We start from the raw sequence: 16,928 nt of genomic DNA on the forward strand, positions 1-16,928 counted from the left end.
TCTGTCATGCTCTCCTGAGCTCTACTTTTCTGTTGCTGTGTCATAAGGTGAAATTAAACTGCACTGGGGACTGATTTGCTCTTCACAGGCACCTTCAGTCATCCCAGTGCATTGTACTCTTCCACGTGATTTCAAATTGATTATTAGACTTGTTTCTGTTTTGAGTATGGTATTAGATTAAGCCAGTGAATGTGTAACTATTAAATTCACTCCCTCTTCCTTTTCTCTCCTAAAACATGAGAGATGGGAAGGAAATGTGGGTTCTAATATAATTTCTGGTCTTTGGAGACATGTATTATTCATGAATTTTCAAAATGGGCCGAGAGAGGTGATATAAAACATTTCACAGCCCCTAGGAAGGGGAGTACCTCCCTTCCTCTGTGCAGCTGTAATCCGAGCCTCTGTGTGTTCCAGCTGGGCCAGGAATGTTTGGGCAGGAGCCTCCTGCTCACCTGTCAGCTGCCCTGTAATCCTGTAGCTAAGTCCAAAAAGAAGAGTGACTTTTTAGTAAAAATCTACTTAGATGCTACTACCTGAAACTACTTGGTATCTGATCCCTGTCTGATTACTAATTATTAGTTACTTAGTTTTCATTTCCTAACAGCTACACTACACACACCCCCAAGATAAGATTTCACCGTCACATCCCCAAAATCAGATCTTAGACCCCCTACACCCACAGCGTCTTCAGAAGGCAGGCTTTCTCTGCCCTTGGTCATCTGTCCAGGTCGCATGCATCACTTCTCCAGCTCTGAGAGCTGTGTTGGGGCCTATTCACTCTCGTAGCAAAAAGATAGAAAATACTTGTTTATGTTTCAGGCTCTGTGCTGGGCCCAGAGGCACAGAGGTGCTAGCACCTGCCTGGTCTCTCTGCCCGTGATAATCCCACAGTTCTGTATTTCACTGTCCTACTAAAGACAGAGTCCCTGGGTGGCACAAATAGTTAACGTGCTCAGCTACTAACTAAAAGGTTGGAGGTTTGAGTCTACCCAGGGGTGCCTTGGAAGAAAGACTTTCTGATCTACTTCTGGAAAATCAACCATTGAAAACCCTATGGAACACAGTTCTACTCTGACACACATGGCATCAGCATGAGTTGGAATTGACTTGACAGCAACTGGTTTGGTTTTAGTTAAAGACACTGGAGAAGCAGGACAGCATTGCGTTGTATGAAACAGTCCTTCCATCTGCTCTGATTCTCATTGTATTCTGTTGCTTTTTAAAAATATATTGAACTTCAGCGGCAGCTAGCACACCCAGTACTCAGAGCTTGGTTTCTAAAATACCCATTCTCCAATAAAGGGAACCTGGGCTACTTCGAGAAATGATTGATTCTAAAGTCAGGGCAGGGAAAATGCAAGATGTGTCAGAAAACAAACCACTGAGGCATATCAAAAGGACACGGGTGCCAGCTTGAAATATCTCAAAAATAGCCAAAGCTGGAGCAATTTAAGGAATGAAATAAATAATGATAGTATTGGATTATAACCCAAGGAATGAAATAAATATCCATGAATCCATGCTGGTACAATAGATGATTGACTGCGTAAACAAATGGGGAAGAAGGGACAGACCTTCCTTACAGAAGAATTCCAGTTACTAAATTCCAGTTACTAAAATCCCCGCTGCAACGCCACTGGAATCAACAGTAATACCTGTTCCAGGCAGGGTCTGCCTGTGGAGGCCAGAATTAAAACCAAAAACCAAACTCATTGCTGTCGAGTCGATTCCGATTCATAGCGACCCTATAGGACAGTAGAACTGCCCTGTAGGATTTCCAAGGAGCAGCTGGTTGATTTCAACTGCCGACCTTTTGGTTAGCAGCTGTAGCTCTTAACCACTGCATCAAAAAAGAAACGGGATATCTGTATAACCTCAAAATATCTCCCCCAAAATATTTATCAGTTATTGTGGTGGTTTTAACATCTGTCCACAAATTCTCTTGAGAAGGTCATGCAATTGCCTTCCCCTTGAGTATGGTCTGAATTTAGTGACTGACTTGTAAATAACAGAGTATGGAAAGGGAAAAAGAGTAACTTGATAGTGGAGACACCTGGCAGACCCTCTTTAGCCAGGTGATCAAAGTCAGCATCACCAGTGATAAGACATGTTGATACCATATACCCTTGATAGGAGGCAACAAGAGAAGCACATCATCTCTGCGATATTCTTCCTCAAAACCTGTAACTTTTGTCAAATCGTGAGAAAGCATCAGACAGACCTAAATTGAGACATCTTCATAACTGTGAAGGTCACGTAAGACAAGGAAAGACTGGAACTGTCACAGATCAGAGGGGACTGAGGAGATAGGACAACTGCATGCAGCGTAGGATCCTGGAACAAAAAAGGAACATTAGTTGGAAAATGGCCAATCCAAATGAAGTCTGAACTGTAGTTACTAGTATTGTGGCTATATACAATTCTTGGTTTTGACCAATGCACCATGGCGATATAAGAAGTTAATGTTAGGAGGGCTGGTGAATGGTGTGTGGGAGCTCTCTGTACGGTCTTTGCAACTCTTCTGCAAATCTAAAATGATTTCAGAATAAAAAGTTTGAAAGTACCTAGGCTGGGCCCTTTTCTGTTGATGCCTCTGACCGGCAATGCTTCCCTCTTGTTGTAGGGATGATGCAGTGTGTGATTGCCGTCGCCGACAAAGTGTTCGACGCCTTCCTGAACATGATGGCAGAGAAAGTAAGCCTTGTCAGAGTGAAAGCAGTGTCTGCTAGAGGTGTTTACAGGGCGTGTACCGTGCTGTCTCTTCTGAATGTCTAGGCCAAGACCAAGGAGAACGAAGAGGAGCTGGAACGGCACGCACAGTTTCTGCTGGTGAACTTCAACCACATCCACAAGAGAATAAGGAGGGTGGCCGACAAGTATCTGTCTGGCCTGGTGGATAAGTGAGTTCATTTTCTTTCTAATGCTTTGTGTGTATATATATGTGTGTCTGTGTGTGTGTGTGCGTGTGTGTGTGTGCGCGCTCGCGCAAGTGGATGCGTGAGTATAGTATGTGTGTGTGTGAGTATACGGTAAATTTTAGCTATATAATGATAAGCTTTTGTGATTTGGGATGCAGGGGAAATCATCCTTGCATAATCAGTCCAGAAAAACACGCAGTCAGAATCAAAGCTCTCAGCGGTGATGCCGCCTCCCCCAGAGTGTCATGAGTTTTCTGCAGGGTCTGAATTGTGATTCTGAGACTTGCATTTATTCTGAGCTGTCAATTTTAAAGTACGGACAATATGTGTCTTGCTAATCTCAGGGTGTCATGTCCCTTATGTCTTTGATTTCCATATGGTCTGGCAGGACCTGGACCAGTGCCTTGTCCTGTGTCAGAGCCCTCCGGGCTCGGTTTTGGGAGGCACAGCTATCTTCGCCCAGTGCCGGCACCCCCACTCACAGCAGGATCAGACCATCGTGGTCCATAGGGGATCAAAGCCCTACACTGACCCAGTCTCGCTGTAGACTTTGTGCTGATCACTAGAGCAGTCCCTTTGGGGGCATGTCCCCACACTGAGGAGGACCCAGGAAGGTGGGCCAGGCCAGCCTCCCTGCAGCATGAGTCCAGGGGCAGCAGCTTCTCACACTGAGCCCATCTGCAGCTCACAGCAGGGTGTCCTGGAGTTTGGGAGCTAGCCACAGGCCCTAACCCAAGCACCAATCCAGGCACACATGTGGCATGTGTCTAGAACTGGGCATCCTGAGCAGTAAGTCACGGATGAGTCACATCTGTGCAGACACTGACCCCTCAGCCCTGGGGACCACTGAAGCCCACAGCCTGGCACTTCGAGGAGCAGGCAGTTTCTTGTCTTCACCCCAGGGTTTCATGCAAATACTGTCATTTTCTGTTTATGCCATTATGGGGAAATACAGGGGAGCCATGGCTGAACAGCGGGAGAGTCGCGTTGGAGAGTTGGGGGTACAGCCTGGCTAGTGCATAGCCAAGGTGACCAGAGGAGTGGGCCTCAGGCACCTCTGACTGGGCACGGCCACCTCACTGCAGAGCACCTAGGAGGGGTATGCCCACCTGGGAAGCTCGTATCTCCTCCCTCCTAAGCTACTGCAGGTGTGTTCTGGGCTGTGCAGAGACAGCCGTGGAGGTGGGCTCTCCCCAACCCAGGTGGTACTTTAAGGTGCATGGGTTCCTTGGGGACCTGGCTTCTGGCCCTGAGAGCTGTTTCTGGATACAGGTTCCCTCATCTGCTCTGGAGCGGGACAGTGCTGAAGACCATGCTGGACATCCTGCAGACCCTGTCGCTATCGCTGAGTGCTGTGAGTTCCCTGGGCCTGGGTGCCAGTCAGCCTGCTACCCACCGGGCATTGTGCCTCTGACCAGGCACCTGAGCGTGACCGATGCTACAGGGGCTGAGTGGGGGCAGGGACGAATCCCACCCTGGTGCTTCCCGGAAGCCACAGCAGGCTTGGGAGAATGTCAGACATGTGTGGCGGGCAGCAGGGCAAACTGGAGGACAGTTTGGGCAAGGACATCCTCCTTTGCTTCTAGGATATTCACAAGGACCAGCCGTACTACGACATCCCCGACGCCCCCTACCGGATCACGGTTCCTGACACATACGAGGCCCGAGAGGTAAGCCAGTACTTGCCTGTCATAAGGGCCATTTTCCCTGCTAGTACGTCACATGCCCTACTGGGCACAGTATGCAGTGAGGTCACCTCGTCCCTGGCCTTCTGAGGTAGGAGGAGAAGGAGCCCCGTCCCTCACTGAAGGAACTGCGCAGTTTGTCAGGTTACATGTATGAAGTACTCTGTGGCTCCCTCCCTATTCCGTCTGTATGTCCTCAAAGTCTGCACTCTCCACTCAGCCCTGCTGGCTTCCAGCTGTGTTCTTGGTTTAGCTGCCAAAAAAGGTTCTCTGCTACCAGATAGTACGTGCCCTCTCAGACCTACATTGAACAAGCAGGATTTTGAGATGAACCTCACCTCCCTGAGGTATACTGACTTCTTCCTTATCATTACAATGTAGGATCATGACTTTGGCTTTTTGCTACACTGTGGGAAAACTGACAGATAAGTAGCTCCAGTGAGGAGGTTTGTTTTTATCCGGTACTAGGCGTCTCCCTCCCCAGCTGGGTCTATAATTCAAGAGCCTTCACTAGGCAGGGTTGAGGCCTCAGCTCAGGTGGGAACTCCCCTGGGCTGATCACATCCCACCCAGGGCTTCCCTGCCGTGGCTGTATGCAGGATGTGGTACTTGTGATGGTTTTTGCCCCCCGGAACTTGCCCTCCCCTCCCATCGCTGACTTGTGGGCTCTGCTACACAGGGGCAGCGTGATGTGCTGTGAGCGCATATCCTACCACATGCCTCAGACACTGGCCACAGGCCACATGGGAGCAACTCCCCGCAAACGGCTCAGTGTCACACGCGGTCAGCACAGTTTGCACCTGCCTGCCCTCTGACTGCCCAGGTGGATGGGCCTCAGGTCGTTTAACAGTAGGCACCCATTTTCCAGAGCATTGTGAAGGACTTTGCTGCGCGCTGTGGAATGATTCTACAAGAGGCAATGAAGTGGGCGCCGACGGTCACCAAGTCCCATCTGCAGGTATTCTCTTGAACTCATCGAAGAGCGATCCATAAGCCCCTCCATGCTACCCAGCGAGCTTTATGCAGGCACGGGGATCTCAAAACCAGCAGCACTAGGTGTGAATAATAAAACCAGTTGCCACCCAAGTCAGCTCTGATTCATGGCACCCCCGTGAGTATCAGAGCAGAACTGTGCACCATAGGTTTTCAGTGGCTGGTTTTCTGGGAGTTGATTGCCAGGCCTTTCTTCAGATGTGCCTCTGGGTAGACTAGAACTTCCAGCCTTTCAATTAGCAGCCGAGCACTTTAACTGTTTGTACCAACCAGGGATTCTGTGAATAAATAGAGACCAAAAATATTGAGCTGGTGCCTGAGAATAGTGGAAACTTCCGAGACAGGTGAGGCAGTGAGGAGGGCTGGTGTGTGTGAACTGGTGTGTGAATGGGCAAGCAGGCCAGGGGACCCAATGCCTCACGTGCATGAGGCTCTGTGTCCTATAGCAGGATCTGGGGGCAGCTGGCAGGATGGGTGAGGGTAGGCATGGTGGGCGTGGGCTAGCAGCAGCAACTCTGAGGGGCTGGAGAGAAGCAGAGGGGAGTGTCATGGACTGTGTGTCTGCCCAGTGGACACGCTCCCTGGGCTGCGTACACGCATGTGCGCATATGTCTTTTTAGAGAAGGGCATTTGGCTTGGAACACAGATGACTGCGAGGTAAGCCATTGCCCCAGAGATGGCCAAGCAGAGGCAGAATGGCAGCGCCACAGTGTAGACAGGCAGGAGTCACCTTGAAGTGGGTCAGAGGTGAGGACAAGGCCACCAGAAGAAATCTGGGCTAACCTGAGCAGGTGTTGGGAGCAAGCTAGTGAGGGTGACCTGGTGGCACTGTTTAGGATGAACCTGGTTCAGCAGTGCTGCTAGGTTGGGATCCAGGAACGACAGAGCCCCTAGCTCTAGGGGCCTTGGAGGCTGCTATTATTTGCAAGAACCCATGGGTTGTGCCTAAGAGTGGCTGTGAGGGTTCTTCCTTCCACAAAGATGTAGGAGTGGAATAAGAATGAACCAGAAGAGAGCAGATTCACAGGTAAGCTGGACAGAGTGGCCTTATGACTAAGCCATGCCTGCAACTGATGACCTGTATCTATCTCATCTTTGCCCTAGAATTCTCCAGACTGCAGTAGGTTTCTCAAACTGTCAATATTTGAGAAATGTGTGACTTCTGGTTCATGCAAAGGAAAAGGGCCTCAGCTCCTAAGGCTGCAGTCTAAGGGGGGAGGCCCCCTTACGCCTAACAGCTTCACTAGACAAAAAAGTGGTCAATAGAGAGAGTGTTTTGTTTTCTCTGGCATTCTCTCAGACCGGGCTTAAGAAGGACGTGGAGAGTGAAAGGCTTGAAAAACGAGCTTGATATTCTACCAGGCACTACGCAGTACCCCCTGCCCTGTTGCCCTTGCACGCTGTGCAGTTCTGAGTCCCCCTTGCCCACCTCTATGAGGCTGTCACTCTCAGCTTCACTGTCCCCGTCCTCTTCTCCACGCGGCCCACCAGAGCAGTCCACTTTGATAGAAAACCTGGTCTGTGTACTTCCCTGCTAAACCTACTCACCAGCGACTCCCCATTACCATGGGCTCCCTGAGTGGGTTTCCAGGGTCAAGGAACCCCTACTAACCCTGGCTACATTTTGTTTGCATGCTCATGCGAATTTTCTGGTGAAAGTTGTGTGATTCGCTCTAAGCACCTTTGGCACTTGAGGCCTCTCCCGCCTGGCCCCCGCCTCTGGCCCCTTGTACTCGGTGCCCCTTTGGTTCCCAGGCCTGTGTCCCCCCTCACACCTCCACACTTGCCAGGTGTTGCTCCAGGACTCAGACTTGTCCTGGTCCCTGCTGTCTGTCCCGGCCACCCCACTGGAGCAGGGGTGCTGCAACGGTAGGAGGAAGACACACCCCACCCCTCACTGCCTGCCTCTTTTCCTTTAAAATAAAATCACATTTTCTCCCTGTTTTAGGAATACCTGAACAAACATCAGAACTGGGTATCAGGACTGTCCCAGCATACTGGGCTGGCCATGGCCACTGAGAGCATCCTCCACTTCGCTGGCTACAACAAGCAGAACACGACTCTCGGGGTAGGTGCCAACCTCCTGAAGAGCAGGTTTCCCTAAACCTGGGGGCAGGCAGCAGGCGGTCGTTGGAAACAGACAGCCTCTTCTTCTGCTGATATTTTGAATGTATGGATTATAGAAATTTGGGCTCAATTCAGTAATGAGGTCACGTTTCAATTTCTGAGTGTCCACATCCCAGGGGAGGGAAACTTGTCTCCACTAGACATGGGCAACATTCTCCTTTAGTCACATGTATCTGGCATGCTCCCTGGACTTCATTATAGTTTTGTTTTGAGCAGGTGCTACGCTACACACAAACGTCATCTGTCCTTTCTTATTCTGATCTAGATGAAGTTAAGAGGACAGTAGACTCATTCTGACCAACCAGTTGCCAGCAAGTCATCTCCAACTCATGGCACCCCCACGTGCGGCAGAGTAGAACTGTGCTCCATAGGGTTTTCAATGGCTCCTTTTTTGGAAGTAGATTGCCAGGACTTTCTTCCGAGGCACCTCTGGGTGGACTCCTATTGCCAGCCTTTTGGATAGCAGTCAAGCATGTTAACTGCCTGCACCACCACCCAGGATTCCAGCAGAGGCATTAGGTCGTGCTTTCTCCCCTGAGGTAAATGATAGCTCAGGGTCAGAATAGGCCGTTGGCAACTGGTGCTCTGACCGGCTGTTTTGGAGTATGGCAACCTCAGTCACCAGCAGTGGAGACTCCTGGTTAATTTGGACGGGAGTATGGCTGTGTGCCTCACATGCTTCACTGCACTTTCGTAGAAGCATGGAGCGGGAAGGTTGCCTGCCTGTCGTGTGAGGGTGTGACACGGTGGAGATGCAGAGGCTGAGACCCTGGGAAGGAAGGTGCCAGGACTGCCCTGTGGTTTATCATCATGCCCTCAGACCCCCAGCTGAGCCATGCGTGGCCAGATTTATGGGCCGAGCTACCGCCCCTGGGCCCTCCCACTCTGGCAGGGCAGGGGGGCGGGAGATCAGCTCTGGGCACAGCTCCCAGGCCTAGAACTCTTGATACTTTGAGTACACAACCAGAGGCCAGAAGCGGAACTCATAAACTAAAAAAGTTCGTGACAGATTGCCGTCCTCTTCTAAGCTCAGCTAACTCCCAAGAGATCTGTTTTGCCTACAAGATTTTAATCACTGTCCTCAGAAAATTAGATTGTTAGGCTTTCCCTCTTCTGTTGCTAAACAAGAAAGAGTATTTTCGTATTGTGTCCTCATTGTTGGTGTGCTCGAGATCCTGACTGAGCAGCACCTGCTCCATGGGAGGCAGGGGAGGCTGCAGGCCCCCCACTGAATAACTCCAGCCACTCAGAATACAGCAGAGGGGAAGAGCCTTCTCAGAGGGGCAGCTTTGGAAGAATGGTCTCAGACCAGTGGGTCGTCCCACTTGGAGGACTGAGTCAGCAACCTCCACAGGAGCCCTCACCACCTGGGTGCCGGGCCATGGTCTTCTTCTCCAGCTCTGCCTTGTGATGACATATCATACATGGAGCAGTCGGGGGCAGACAGGGCAGGGGGGGAGCTGGATCACACTGTGGCCCACCCCAGCAATTGAGAAATTCATTTTCCCTAGGAATGTCTGCTTTTCAAGAAACTGAGAGGTTGTGTTGATCTGTAGTAAAAAGATGCTGAAGGGAAGGTGTGAAAATTGGTCATTTGCCTGCAGCCTCCTTTGACACCAGGCTGAGTTGTAGCTGAAGAGCACAGTAGTAATGACAAGCCAGGGGCAAGGAAGAGGAATCCCCAAAACTCCAGGGTCCGGGGGTGGGGGGACAGCGCTGTGACACTGTGAAGGGGACACAAGAAGCCGAGGGCTCCTGCCCAGTGCCCAGGCTTCTCTGGGTGAAGTGGGAGTCAGAGAAGGCACCCCAGGAGAGAGTGGCTTTAGGCAGGTTTGGTTGGGGCCACCCAGATGGAGTCTGAACGTTCCTCCACATTCCTAGCTTAGCTGTCTGCTGAGTTCTGTGTTTAACACTTCTGTGTCTGCCCACCGGCTCTGTGACTCCTGCCTGCAGGCTGGTCCCCTCAGCAGAGGCTTCTGGAGCCAGCAGCTCCGTGTCCCCTGTAAGCACAGCCATTTCGAACGTTTTGCTGGCTGAGGCCCTCTGTTAGACCATCATTTCTCAGGGGGCCTCTTGTTTCTAAAACTAGTGTTACTGCACATCTGCTGTGTATAAGCACTCACAGTGCAAGCTTGTCGAATCTTCACACATCCTGTGAATTGTGTGCTCTTATTGTCCCCATTGTGTGAGGACATGAAGAAAGGATGGCCCCTGCCTGAGGCTCCTCCACTGGTGGGTGCCAGGAGCCCCTGACCACACTGTCCACCACGGTGCTATGGCCACCTCCGTTCAGAAACACATGCACCAGTCCCTGTTTCCCTGACATTCACTCCTCTGATCCCAAGGCCCCTCCTAAAACCCTTTTGGTGAGGAGCTTTGTTTTCAAAGTTCTCAGTAAAGATGTGTACTGAGCTACCTCTGGGCCCAGACCACACTCTTCACAGAACTCGAGCTGCTTCCCCTGTACGGTGTCCCTGCTAGTACTCCTGATCCGCAATTTCGTGTGGAGGCTGCCCGTGTGCTGCTGAGTTTACACGGATCTAAGCCCCTCTGAGGCTGCTCTCTGCAGCAGTGGTGGAGTGATAATGGAGTGACCCTCCAGTCCCTGCTGAGGGACCACCCACTGGGTTGGGAGCAGTGACACTTCGGCAGGGGCACTGTGAGGACCTCAGAGAGCAGGATGAGGGTGCAGCAGGGGCTGCCCAGAGGTGTGGTGCCCAGCTGATTCTGTGGGTCAGATGTAGAGGCCCCTCCCACAGGCTCTTTCCCCAGGATGTGTAGAAACAGAAGATATCTGCTCCCACATCAGGCTTCCTAAACGAGGCACAAGTGTTCAGCCTCACAGTGGTTATCTCACTCTGTACTTCTGACTAGATTGACCACCTGACGTCACTGATGAGCTGAGCCTTTGCACTCACCTCTGCAGACCCACCTCTCGTCTTCCCTGTCTGAAGTCCCCATCAGATGTGTTCCTGTGGCCCCTTCCTCCCCCACATCACCGTCCTGGGAATATTCCTCTGTTTCACCACTACAGCCTCCTGTCCTGCTTCCCGGCAGCCACTGTCCCAGCGGCCCTCTTTACTCGCACCCACTGCTCAGTGCCCCATTGCCCCGTCCAACCTGTGCTCCAGGTGGCTCCCACTGCAACTTCATAGAACAACAGCAGCTACCACCTATGAGTGCTTGGTGTGGCGGCATTATCCTAAGCACTGAACATATGTTTGGCTTATTTAATACCCACTCTACTCACGAAGTAACCCTGGTGACATAGTGGTTAAGCGGTATGGCTGCTAACCAAAAGATTGGCAGTTCGAATCCACCAGGCGCTCCCAGAAACCCTATGGGGCAGTTCTGCTTGGTCCCTTTGGGTCACTTTGAGTCAGAATAGACTCGACAGCGATGGGTTTGGTTTTTATACTCAAAAAAACCCTACAAGGTAGATACTGCTCTTGTCACCGTGTTACAGAAGGGGAACTAGGGTCAGACAGCTGCAGAGGGCAAAGCTGGGATTTGTCTCAGTCTGGTTCTAGAGCCTACCTCCTCCCGCCTCCCTTCTCCCTCCATCCCCATTTCCAGATGCCCCAGGGTCCCTCAGTAGAAAGGAAGGGGCAGAGCCCAGCTCTGTGTACTCCAGAGTCCGGGCTGTCCCCACTGTGCCCCACTGCCCCTTGACAAGGCCATCCACCTCTGTTTCCCTGACCACGTGCAGACCCACCCTGTGTGGTTGCTTTAGCTCTTTATCCCCTTCTGCGTCCAAGCTGTGTCCCTTTTATCTTCTACGGTTAGACTGGCTCTGTTCCCACTGCTTCCACCTTCAGTTGCCTCTGCCATCTGAACATCACATACATGCCAGGACGTGCCTGAGGAGACCTCCTGTGAGCATGAACTGTCACAGCAGTGCCATGGCAGATTACAGTCATTCTCACAACAGCCTAGTGATTATTTTTGTTGTAAAGATCTGTCTGCACTGGGAGTGAGTGTGTAGTCAGGACAGCAGAGTGAAGCTATATAGTACAAGCTGCCTTCCAGAGAAACTTCTCATACCAAAATGCCAATGTTTTTCTCCCCATGGGTCATATCAGACTAAAGAGTGTTCTAAAGTGTTTCATTTTATTAACTTGCCGACATTGAAGACTTAATAACCACGGACTTCTTCATTGGGCTTAGCTGTGGTAGATGTGAGAAAATCCTTATTGTTGCAACAGTCTGAAATACTTACTGATACTTGTCTGTAGGCAACTCAGCTGACTGAGCGTCCAGCCTGTGTGAAGAAAGACTACTCCAACTTCATGGCGTCCCTGAATCTGCGCAACCGCTACGCTGGAGAGGTACTTCCCTTCCCTCATGTCAGAGGCCCTTCCAAGCGTCTGAGTGTCCTGATGCCAGTGGGCACTTTCCAGATGAAAGATATTTCAGGTGTCTGGATGGATGTGAAGAAGACAATAAAACTTGCTATCTCAGGTGGACATGATGAACTTGGGGCCTAAGATGCATGCTTCTGGAATGTTCTGAAACATGACAATTACCACCTCCGCAGGAGGGTGGCTTCATGTACACATACTCCAGCTACGCTGAAGCGTTCTGATTTTTTGGCAGTTTTTCTTTTCTTAGTTGTAGCGAACATTTACTGAGTGCCATGCATTATCCTGGGTGAAGGAACTGAGGCACTGAGACAAAGTAACTTGCCGAAGTCCAATAGGTGGAAGTGGATCGGGAGCCCTGTCTTCTGACTCTATGTTGAGGCCTCCCATCCCCCACACCATAGTGGATTCCAGCTGGTTGACCACTTACTTCATCTCTGTGGGCCTCAGTTTCCTTATCTGTAGACCCCAGAAACTAGTCTACACCATCTAAGGTCCCTGGGAACCCTGAAAGTCCGTCAGTGCCCTTTTTTCAGTTGGCTGTGGTATCTGCATCCCCTGGGGGAGGGGGGCTGCTTCCCCTGCAGGGCTTGTTGATTCCAGTGGCTGGTCTTCCATGTGAACCTCAGCAGGTAGGACTCCAATCCGCTCAGCTTCCACCGCACACCACCTTCTCAGCCTCTGAGAATCGATTGTAGAGCCTGTCCCGCATTGTTTTGAATACTCCAGTGGTGGTGGGAATGCTGTCTTTTGGGGATAGATTTGTTTTTTGGAAAAAGTCAGACTTCTTTTGCAGTCAGTCTTAGAAATAAGAAAGCAGCACTTTTCTAGGGTGGGGGGGAAGGTGCAACTTTAAAGATAGGGAGGCTGATATTTTTGATGACTCACTAATTGACCCTGAAGGAACTTGATTTATTCAGCCCACGTTCATAGTGTCCTACTGTGAGTCAGACCCGGCTCCGCTAGAATGCACAGATGACAAGACCAGGTCCCTGCGCTCAAGGGACGTCTAGGGTAGTGCGAAGGCCAGCATGCATTTCTGAAAGTGAAGTTCCAGAAGAGCTGTGAGCAGCATGAAGGTTACTTAAATGAGTCTGTCACTCTCTGTATGCGTAAGTCCTAGTGTGAGGCAGTGACACCTGCCTGTCCTGCCATGAGTGCTCAGGTGGCTGCCAGGTGGCCGGGATCACGTGACCAGCATGATGTTTCTTGCAGGTCTGTGGAATGATCCGGTTCTCAGACGCTACAGGCCAAATGTCCGACCTGAACCAAATGATGGTCCAGGAGCTGAGTACAGCATTGGACCTTGGCAGCCCTCAGGACTATACACAGGCCATGTTCAAGCTGACCGCCATGCTCATCAGCAGCAGAGGTGAGGAGGCTGGGATGTAGCCTGAATTACCCTTTGTGAGCTGGCATTCTGGCAGAATGAGCAGTTGGAGCTCCTTCAATAGAAATCTCTGTCACATCTTTTGGAGGTAAAAAGTAAATAAAAGGCCAGCCTTTTATTACTTGAACCATTGGCCCCAGCTGGTGCGGACTTTGTGGTCAGTCTTGGGGGATTGCATTTGTTGTCAGTGTTCAGAGGCATCTAAGCACCTTGTTTCCTTCCAGATTGTGACCCTCAACTCCTCCATCACCTGTGCTGGGGTCCCCTCCGGATGTTCAATGAGCATGGCATGGAGACCGCTCTGGCTTGCTGGGAGTGGCTGCTGGCTGGCAAGAATGGCGTGGAAGTGCCGGTAGGACCAGGGTGCAGGCCAGCTCCCAGGAGCAGGAGTGAGCACTGGGAGGGCAGTAGACAGAGCCCACGCTGGCTCTGCTGCTGGCGAGCTCAGAGACCTGGGCAGGCCCCTTAGCCTCCTTACATGTGAAATTATGTTCCTCGTGCTTAACCACAGGACTGCTATGAGGATTAGAGAAAATACACGTGAAAAGCATCCCAGCAGTGCCTGAACCAGTTGCTGTCAAGTCAGCTCCAACTCATGACGCCCCCATGTGTATCAGAGTAGAACTGCTCCATAGAATTTTCTTTTTCTTTATTCTATTCTTGTACTTCAAGTAAAAATTTACAATTCTAGTCTCTTATACAAACATTTAGACACACATTGTTATGTGACCCTAATTGCTCTCCCTATACTGTGACAGCACACTCTTCCTTTCCATCCTTGATTTCCCGTGTCCATTCAACAGCTCCTGACCTTCTCTGCCTTCTCATCTCACCTCTGGACAGAAGCTGCCCATTTAGTCTCATGTATTTACTTGAGCTAAGAAATACGCTCTTCACAAGTATCATTTTATGTCCCATAATCCAGTCTAATCTTTGTCTGAAGAGTTGACCTTGGGAATGGTTTTAGTTCTGGGTTGACAGAGAGTCCCGGGGCCATGCTTTTTGGGGTTCCTCCAGTCTTAGACCATTAAGTCTGGTATTTTTACTAGAATTTGAGTTCTACACCCCACTTTTCTCCTGCTCCATCAGGGACTCTCCGTTGCATTCCCTGTCAGGGTGGTAATTGGTGGTAGCCAGGCACCATCTTCTGGTCTCAGGCTGATGAAGTCTCTGGTTTATGTGGCCCTTTCTGTCTCTTGGGCTAATACTTTCCTTGTGTCTTTGGTGTTCTTCATTCTCCTTTAATCCAGGTGGGTTGGGACCAATTGATGTATCTTAGATGGCTGCTTGCTAGCTTTTAAGACCCCAGACACCACTCATGAAAGTAGGATGCAGAACATTTTCTTAATAAACTTTGTTATGCCAATTGACCTAGGTATCCCCTGAAAGCATGGTCCCCAGATCCCGGCCCCTGCTACTCTGTCCCTTGAGGTGTTCGGTTGTATTCATGAAACTTCTTAGCTTTGGTTTAGTCCAGTTGTGCTGACTTCCCCTGTAGTATGTGCTGTCCTTCACCTGAGATAATTCTCATCTACTGTCTAGTTAGTGAATAACCTTTCCCTCCCTCCCCACACTCGTAACCATCAAGGAATGTTTTCTTCTGTGTTTAAACCTTTTCTTGAGTTCATATAATAGTGGTCTTACACAATGTTTGTCCTTTTGTGACTGACTAAATTCACTCAGCATAATGCCTTCCAGATTCCTCCACGTTAAAAGATGTTTCATAGATTCATCGTTGTTCTTTATCGTTGCATAGTATTCCATTGTGTGAATATACAATAATTTGTTTATCCATTTGTCCATTGATGGGCACCTAGGTTGTTTCCATCTTTTTGCTATCATGAACAGTGCCACAGTGAACATGAGTGTGCATGTATCTATTCGTCTGACGGCTCTTATTTCTCTAGGATATATTCAGGAGTGGGATTGCTGGATTGTATGGTACTTCTATTGCTAGCTTTTTAAGGAAGCGCCAAATTGATTTCCAAAGTGGTTGTACCATTTTACATTCCCGCCAACAGTTTGTAAGTGTTTCAGTCTCTCCACAACCTCTCCAGCATTCATTATTTTGTGTTTTTTGGATTAATGCTAGCCTTGTTGGGGTGAGATGATCTCTCATGGTAGTTTTGATCTGCATTTCTCTAATGGCTAATGACCATGAGCATTTATGTGTCTGTTAGCTGCCTGAACATCTTCTTTGGCGAAGTGCCTGTTCATATCCTTTGCCCATTTTTTAATTGGGTTATTTGTCTTTTTGTTGTTGAGGTTTTGCAGTATCTTGTAGATTTTAGAGATTAGATGCTGATTGGATTTGTCGTAGCCAAAAATTTTTTCCCTTTCTGTAGGTTGTCTTTTTACTCTTTTGGTGAGGTCGTTTGATGAGCTTAAGCATTTGATTTTTTAGGAGCTCCCAGTTATCTAGTTCTTTTCTGCTGTTTGTGCATTGTTAGTTATGGTTCGTATTGTATTTATGCCATGTATTAGGGCTCCTGGTGTTGTTCCTGTCTTTTTCTTTTTTTTTTAAATAATTTATTTTTGTTATTGTTGACAATATATACAGCAAAAACATACACTAATTCAAGTTTCTACATGTACAATTCAGTGACATTGATTACATTTTTCAAGTAGTGCAATCATTCGCACCCTCCTTTTCTGAGTTGTTATAGGGTTTTCAATGGCTGATTTTTCAGAAGTAGATTGCCAGGCCTTTCTTCCAGGATGCCTCTGGGTGGACTCGGCACTCCAGCCTTTGGGTTAACAGCCAAGCACGTTAATCTTTTGTGCCACTCCTTCAGTGGTGCCTTAAAAAAAAAAAAAAAAAAACCCACTGCTGTCAAGTTGATTCCAACTCATAGGGCCCCAAAGGGTTTCCGAGCTGTAAATCCCTATGGAAGCAGACTGCCACATCTTTCTCCCTTGGAGCCACTGGTGGTTTCCTACCACCAACCCTTCAGTTAGCAGTTGATCCCTTTATCACTGATGCCTAGAAGGTGTTATTTTTCAAAGATTCAGCAGGGGGAGCAATTTGTATACTGAGATTGAAAGACGTTCTCATTTGTACACCTCTTGACATGATTTGGAGCAGTTGTTTGTCCACAAGGTCATTGGTCTCAGGTAGCTAACTCTGGGAGCAGCACCCTTTTCCTTTCTCTGTACTTCTGAATTTGCTACTGGACAGCGCCTAGTGGGAAGGTTATACTCACATATCAGCTGATTGGATGAACACCTAGGAACTGTGTTTTTCTCAAAGATCTATTAACTTTCCTGATGGCAGTAGATTTGACATGTTTTTTCTTTCTTTCTTTGGGGGGAGGGGGGACTTTTTAAATTTTTTTTATTGTGTTTTAAATGAAGTTTATATCTGTTTGTGTTAGTTTAGGTAGGTAGTGAGTTTCTAGAAATTTGTCCATTTCCTCTAGGTTTTCAAATTTGTTAGAGTACAATTTTTCATAGT

The 16,928-nt window shown here is 49.2% G+C and overlaps 1 protein-coding gene across 1 annotated transcript in view; it reads left to right on the plus strand.

Annotated features, from left to right (window-relative positions):
- The window catches only part of PI4KA (phosphatidylinositol 4-kinase alpha), a 158,134-nt gene that overhangs the window by 109,962 nt on the left and 31,244 nt on the right, over positions 1 to 16,928 (plus strand). The window contains exons 24-32 of the mRNA XM_004386190.3: positions 2,624 to 2,694; positions 2,776 to 2,900; positions 4,191 to 4,272; positions 4,505 to 4,588; positions 5,472 to 5,561; positions 7,545 to 7,664; positions 11,959 to 12,051; positions 13,300 to 13,456; positions 13,699 to 13,826. Of these exons, the coding sequence (XP_004386247.1) occupies positions 2,624 to 2,694; positions 2,776 to 2,900; positions 4,191 to 4,272; positions 4,505 to 4,588; positions 5,472 to 5,561; positions 7,545 to 7,664; positions 11,959 to 12,051; positions 13,300 to 13,456; positions 13,699 to 13,826 (950 nt within the window). The remainder of the gene's footprint in view (positions 1 to 2,623; positions 2,695 to 2,775; positions 2,901 to 4,190; positions 4,273 to 4,504; positions 4,589 to 5,471; positions 5,562 to 7,544; positions 7,665 to 11,958; positions 12,052 to 13,299; positions 13,457 to 13,698; positions 13,827 to 16,928) is intronic.

This window comes from Trichechus manatus, unplaced genomic scaffold, assembly GCF_000243295.1.
Source record: "Trichechus manatus latirostris isolate Lorelei unplaced genomic scaffold, TriManLat1.0 scaffold00157, whole genome shotgun sequence".
Lineage (NCBI taxonomy): Eukaryota > Metazoa > Chordata > Mammalia > Sirenia > Trichechidae > Trichechus > Trichechus manatus.